The sequence below is a fragment of the Triticum dicoccoides genome, unplaced genomic scaffold (assembly GCF_002162155.2).
Source record: "Triticum dicoccoides isolate Atlit2015 ecotype Zavitan unplaced genomic scaffold, WEW_v2.0 scaffold116334, whole genome shotgun sequence".
In the NCBI taxonomy this organism is placed as follows: domain Eukaryota; kingdom Viridiplantae; phylum Streptophyta; class Magnoliopsida; order Poales; family Poaceae; genus Triticum; species Triticum dicoccoides.
Genome location: NW_021180838.1, coordinates 1 through 7,174, shown reverse-complemented (window position 1 = coordinate 7,174; position 7,174 = coordinate 1). Strand labels below are relative to the sequence as shown.

General features: G+C 52.9%; 1 protein-coding gene across 1 annotated transcript; it reads right to left on the bottom strand.

Moving 5' to 3' along the window:
- Positions 1-3: 3 nt before the first annotated feature.
- Positions 4-1,623, bottom strand: LOC119343116 (ALA-interacting subunit 1-like; the record flags this gene model as incomplete). The annotated part of the gene is made up of 7 exons (XM_037614282.1): positions 1,591-1,623; positions 1,389-1,437; positions 1,212-1,270; positions 1,042-1,116; positions 840-947; positions 365-745; positions 4-276 (listed from the first exon to the last, which is right to left on the bottom strand). Coding segments are annotated over exons 2-7 (945 nt in total), but the record flags the coding sequence as incomplete, so codon positions are not given.
- Positions 1,624-7,174: the final 5,551 nt, after the last annotated feature.

Below are 7,174 nucleotides of genomic sequence, written 5' to 3'. Positions count from 1 at the left end.
GTAGAGGACGACGAAGCCCATGGCGAGGAGGAGGCAGATGCCGCCGACGGCCACGTAGGCGACGCCGATGAAGTTGTTCTTGCCGCCGATCCACGACGCCGTGGACAGCACCACTGCCTTGGTGCCCCCGAAGCTGTACGTGTTGTAGTTGTTCTGGATCACCACCGTGATCTCGTCGCTCGCCATGATGTCCGCCTCGATCCGCCCGTACAGCTTCCGGAACGTCGGCAGCGCCGCCGTCCGCATCCACACGATCAGGTCCTCCTGCTCGCTCAGCTGTTACAAAATTTCAATGAATGCAGCCCAAGTTCAGAATGCATGCCGCGTCAGAAGCTCTTATATCTGCACTTGATTAGTGACAGACAGGTAGCTTGTCGTTGAGGTTGCCGCCGCCGATGAGGCCGCCCTTCTGGAAGTTGACGGGGAAGACGTTGCTGCCGAACTTGCTGTTCTTGTCGCTGGCCCAGGCGATGTCCTTCTTGTTCACCGTCACCGACTTCTTGTTGACGGAGAAGGCGTAGGTGTCGTTGAAGAGGCTCCAGGCGATGAGGCCGCAAGGCACGATGAGGGAGCCGTCGCCGGTGGTGGCCTCCGGGTCGCAGGCCTTGATCACCGCCTTAGGGTCCTTGTAGTCCTTGTCGCGCAGCTGCTGGTCGCTCCGGCTCTTGACGTACCGCCGGTGGTTCTGGTAGAAGTTCTCCAGCTGGTAGTAGACGTGTATGGGGCCTTTCATCGGCTTGGGCACCTGAACACAAAGACGCCCAGCTGTTATCTTCAGGGCTGCCTCTGTTCAAGTTCAGGCGCATTTCTGAATGAGAAAATGTGTCTCTGAATCCCACCGTGATCTTTCTGGTGCACGCCTTGTTGGCCTTGGAGTCCTGGATGAACCCGATCTTGTCGCTGGCGGTAACACACTCCACATCGTATCGATCTATCAATTCAACAATCTGCATTCTGCAGTAGCGGCAAATTAGGGAACAGCAAAGATGAAATGCATTTTGTTCATATAGCACTGCATCTGCGCTTGTCTGAATTTTTCACCTCCTGCGACGCTGACAGGGACGCGAGCCCTATCGGGACGAAGATGATGCCGATGAGCGAGAAGGCGCCTATGACCTATCAATCGAAGGTTTCATGTTACATTCAGGTTGATAAATCGATGTTACATTTGCAACGATCATCACAAGAGAAACGAATGGAGTAATAATTACGATTCCGGGAGTTAGCAACGGCTTGCATGCCGGGAGCTCCTGCTGCGTGAATTTAGAATCTGCCAAAATGGAACGGGAATTTAATCAGTCACAGGAGCACGCGCGCCTGCATTTTTGTTTCTCTCGGCAAAATAGGGAAATCAAATCAAAGAATGCGGCACAATCATGGTGACATACACTTGGGCTTGTTTGCCGAGGCCCCGCTCTCCGACCCTGACACACTCATCTGCGCACGCACCCACGCACAGAATAAGATCCACCAGATCGATCGGTCGGCGGCCGTAATCAGTATCAGTATCCAACGAAATCACACGTTTATGCCAGCCCTGATCGGGGGCCGGACGAGAAGGAGATCATACATACCAAACCAATTAATTACCTGATCGACGGCGGGCGGAGTCACGCGCGCGCGTGCGAGGCGGGTGCGATCGTGGTCGTGGTCGTGATCGCTACCTGGGCGGCGGCCGGAGGAGGAGGGGGCTCCGGGCTCCGATCGATCGCCGTCGTCGTCTGCGCGTGGTTTGGCTGGTTGCACGCGAGGGGTGGGGTGGGTGGTTGGTTGGTTACCTCGTACGCGTCCGTCCGTCCGTCCGTCCCAGTCATGCGAGCTGGCTGGAATGGCGGAACGGAACTTGGCCACCCGCTGCCACGTCGCGCGGGCCTCCGCCGTCTACATCTACGTACCGGGCCGTGAGTGGCTACCGCTGCGCTGCGCTTGCATGGATGCTATTTTTGCCTCGTGCTGGCGACGGGCGAGGAAAGAGACGAGAGCCTGCTGTGCTGCTGTCCGTGCGCGGCTTTCTCTGCTGCATGATGATGCATGACAGCGCCGCGATGGCGACGCCCTGAAAAATAATGTTCTGAGCTATGACACGCGCGCGGTCACGGCGGCGCGGGCGCGCTCCGAGCAGGCGTGACGGCGACACGCCGGACGGGGATGGCCGTGTTTGTATCGATGCTCCACAGTCGTCCTACTCCGGCGACTCGGGAGAGCCGTTCGCGGCAAACAGACGGTGGAGCGATCGAGGTGCATGCATACGCCAAGGTTCACAACCGAACAACACCAAGATTTTCGCGCGTCGATTTGCAACATGCATAACAAACTAAGGGCATCTCCAACGACAATCCGCAAATTTCCTCCCGCATCTGTCCACGAACATGGATGTAGGAGGCCAAATCCCATCTTAGACACATATTAACAACAGTTCGACCCAACCGGGCGAAATTCGTGTAAACATGACCAAATTTCATATCATATAAAATGACAGATTTCATTACATTTACATCAACTAAGCGGTGGAGCATCGGCGGTGGCATCCGTTCCGCGTGTCCGGCAACTAAGCGGTGCGGCGGCGGCGGATCTGAATGTACATTTAATACCTAATCTAAATGGCCGCCGACGTGGCGGCGTCCATTCCCTCAGTCTGGCAATGCACCTCGAGAACTGACGTTTTGTCTTCTTCAGTTCCGCCTCGGCGCTCTACAACTCCACCTCCGGAGACCCGAAAAGTGGAGTTGTCCGCCTCCACGAAGTCGCAGAGCGACTAATCGACCGCCGATGCAGAGCCCACCAGGCTTGGCATCGACGGGAGGGGAGGAGCAGTGGCCTTCCAGGGGCACGAGCGATGGCGACCTACCGTGCACTACACTTCCTCGCTGTCGGTGACGTCTGCGGACCTGTCGGCTTCAAGGTTGTCGCAGCGGGTCGCAGCCTCGGTGATGTCCTGCTCCTCCTTGTTGGTCTCGCCGAACACCGCCTCACCCACGTCGTCGCACTCCTTGTAGGCGACCGCCACCCGTTGGAAGTACAGCCAGCGGGCAAGGCGGATCTCGTGGGCGGAGTGGTAGGACTCAAGCAACTTGTCCTGCTCCACTAGGTCCGCGTCCGGCACGACCACCATACCGGCGGCGAGCTGCTCCTCCACTTGCAAGTGCTCCTGGAGGAGGTGGTAGTTGTAGGCGGCGTCGGCCTACGCCTCCCAGAACTGCTCCTCCCGCACCATGTCCATATAATGGACACGGGCTTCGCCGATGTTCAAGGTGCAATGTACCAGCAAGGTTGGCGCGGAGGAGTAGGGTGACGCCGGTTCGTCGTCGGGAGCGTCCTTCGGTTGCCTGCCGGCCAGCCAGCCAGCCGGCAGCAATGACGGACATCTCCTTCTTCTGGTCTGACACCAGCTCGTCCTAGAGAGTTTTGACGAGGGAGTAATCCATGGTGGGATTGGTGCGGAGAGGGATCAGAGGCGAATGACAACGTCTATGTCCGGGGCAGCAGTTTACATAGAAATGATGGGCGATAGAGGGACGGACGGGTGGCACCAAAGAAGACACCTCGGCAACTGTGTGCCATCACTGTGGGCGGCAAACAGACGGACGGGCGGCCGTCGTGTCATTCGAATGCGCATCAGTCGCGTTCAATGGGAAGTGGCGCAGGCAGCGCTCTTTCAGCCGGCACATCGCTTAAATGTCGGCGTCAGTGAGCGGCCGCGCCCGCTCTGACCGGAATGCGGGGGCTAACGCTCTGGGGTGGCACTGACCGAAATCGCGCGGAATGAAAGAGGGGTTTTGGTTGGGTCAGGGCGGTTAGAAGCAGGCTTGAAAGCGGTCTAGACTCCCGCAATGCCCCCCCCCTCCCCACGTTTGTCTTCGGTTTGCGGGAGAAAGTACGTCTGAAGCGCTCCATGGACCGATACAAGACCACGTTGGATGAGTTTCACGGTCCAGACGCATGCGGGAGGTTTGCGGTATGGGTTGGAGATGCCCTAACAACACAAAACATGCTTTCTTATCGAACCTACATAGCCGTCCAATGTTTTACACATTTGTTGATTTCACCCTGAGGTGCACTTTGTCATTCAATCTGTATGGGCCCACTCAAGAGAGACACACCAGCCATGTCCTCTGCTTTGGCATATTCTGCACGAGGCTAATTGGGTCGTCCTAGTAAGTACTCCCTCCGTCCGGAAATATTTGTCGGAGAAATGGATGTATTTAGGCATATTTTAGTTTTAGATACATCCATTTTTATTCATTTCTTCAGCAAGTATTTCCGGACAGAGGGAGTAAAACTTTGGACCCAATCGACAAATTTAAAAATGCATGCCTACGAACTTTGGCCAGGATAGTTCTCCCCCTTTCGCAAATCCATCATGGCCAGCCGCGATGATAACCTAGAAATATTCGTCCGGGGATAGATGATATCATGATAACCTAGAAATCTAAGCTTCAGGTATTTTAACAACACTATTCAAAAGCCACGAATATGCCGTAATCCCTTCTCCACGACGAAACTAGCAAGCTAGCCTAGCCGACCTCGCTCTATCGATCGATCGGCTGCATGATGAAGACACGAGCGAGCGAGCGAGCAGATGGGAACGAAAAAGGCACAGATGTCTTCTGCAACTGCAATGCGTTCTCGAGTCAGATTTTGGCTTCCCTTTCGCCCTTGGCCGTCCGTCCAGAAAGGGTGTCTGTGTCTCCATCGATTCCTTGGGTTTTTGTTTGCTAACCATTGGTTAACGTGCCCACATTCCGATGCCAAATAGCCTATGTATTTCTATTGATTTTCATAGCTAGGTCAGGTTAAGAACGCTACTTGCTACTAAAGCCTACTATAACTCAGGTGTAGCATGTAATTAAATCGATGATTCGTGCGGTTGGTTAGTTAAGCAGAGAAGACGCTTTATGCTGCCAAATGTAGTCTCACGATCAAAACTCTCGGTGTAAAAAAACAGTAATAAGTTACTCCTGCATGCTAATCCCTGGGTTAATTTGGACATAGAAAATGCATTAGTCACCTAGCTGACGGATGCTTGATCACAAGGTCAGAACTCGGAACAAATTAAATAACTCACACACGCATGTCGTCGCCGGCATATAACACATTTCAATTCTTGTTAATCTCTACGATTTCTCCACATGACATGAAGCAAAGCCGTACTATATTTGCAAGGCACTCATTGACTATCGCTTTAGCAATACATGGAATAAAACTAGACTGCTGCTTGCGCCGTTCCAGAGAAAACAAAGGCGTTTTCTCCGGCCGGCCGCCGGCAGTTGGTCACGAAGAATTCTCCACACGAGAGCTTTACTCCAACTGGAATCGCTCGCGGGTTTCACTATATATATCGAGCGAGAGCGCGCCTCTCTGCCCCATCAGATCAGCTCCAGAGCAAAGTCATCTTCTACCAAGGTAGGCAGCGTAGCTACTCGCCAGCTAAGCACCATTTCTGCAACACGAGCTCCGTTTCTTCCATCACCTCTGCCCCGGCCCGGAGCACGTACAGAAGCAGAGCAGCGTCGTATTACGGTTTCGGCATGGGTTCCCCTGCTCGTACCGGCAGTAGCAAGAGGGGCGCGTGGCCGTTCCTCGCCGTGCTGCTGCTGGTCCTGCTCCGCTGCTCGCCGTGCCAAGGCCGCAAGCTGCTGGTGGCGGAGGAGCAGGGCGGCAAGGTGATGCACTTCGAAGGCGGCCTGGTGCTCAAACTGTCGCCGAGCCCCCATGGCGACGACAACGATGGCGGCAAGGTGGCATCGGCGCCGAGAGGGTTCTCGAGGGCGGCGCGGTCGATGCGGTCCGTGCCCAGCCCCGGCGTCGGGCATTAGCCAGGCTCGGTTCTTTCTTCACCCGTTTCCTTGCAGAGAAGAGAAGTTTGGCCCTGTTTCCAGGGACCGGAGCTCTGCTTCTGCGTCGCCGTCGTCGTCGCCGCCGCTTTGTTTGTTCCTCGGCTTCAACTTTTTGGCTTTGAGATACTAGCATAGAGCTTGAATGAATTATGAATGAATGGTCCTTCCAACGGGGAAGGAAGGGTCTGGCGTGTGTTTGTGCATGTATTGTAAGCAGCTGCGTGATGCACCCTGGATTTTAACGAGGTCGACTGATTCAAGGAAATCTCAGTGTCAACGTTGCACTCCGTTGCATACTCTACTGCTTTGTCGTCCTCTCAATGATGTTTTCCACACATGTGTCCAACCTTGCCCTAATCTTTGCAAGGTACTACCTCCGTCCCGTAATATAAGAACGTTTTCTACACTAGTGTAGTGTAAAAAACGTTTTTATATTATGGAACAGAGGGAGTAACTTGTATTCCTATATTAATTAAGAAAGAAAATGAAAGAGAAGGGATGTCTTGTACCCGGAGGAGTGCCCACACGCATGGACCGTTGAACTTTGGCCGTTGCCTGGACACAAGAGGAGTGCCCACTTCCACTTTGCTTACGTTTGGCAGGACATTTTGAAAAGGACATGTGTGTAACCAAAAGGAATGTACGTATTATTACATGATAAATAATTTGCTAGGCCAACTCCGTCGCGGTTCACCAAAACGGACACCAAAAAATTTACATGAACAGAAATAGGGGTGGCCTTCATCCAATCGCACTCACCAAATGTATGATCAAATTTGAACAAATACTTAACAAAAAATTGGATGAAATTCTTGCAAACGGAGCGATACTTATTAATTTTGGTATATTTTACGACCAAAAGTACGAAATTTCACAAAGTTTCATTTAAATCAAACGAATTTTTTTCATAAAAAATAATCTAACCTACACAAGCTAACGGTCGGTGACCTAGGGCGTGTTTGGTTACATTGCCGACTCAGCCTGGCCCGGCGAGCCTGGCTCTATTGAGCCGGTTTGAGGGGATGCAGGCCAAAAAAAAATCAGATGCACATAGTTAGGTTGCCTGCATGTCCCTAGTTGCATGAGACAATCATTTTTGACCCAGCGTTTGGTTGCCCGTATTGCATTAGGTGCAGATATGACATGGTGTTTGGTTGCAACCTGCATAAGGTGTTGTCACCACTTCTAACTAGTGGTGACCTTACCACACACAATCTGAACATAGTGCCAGCTAGTTAAACAAATGACAGTTCATCCTAACTACAATCAAATGACAGTTCAAATTATTAAGAGCCATTGGCTAAATAGGGGATAGTTCATCGGTGTTGCTGCTTCAT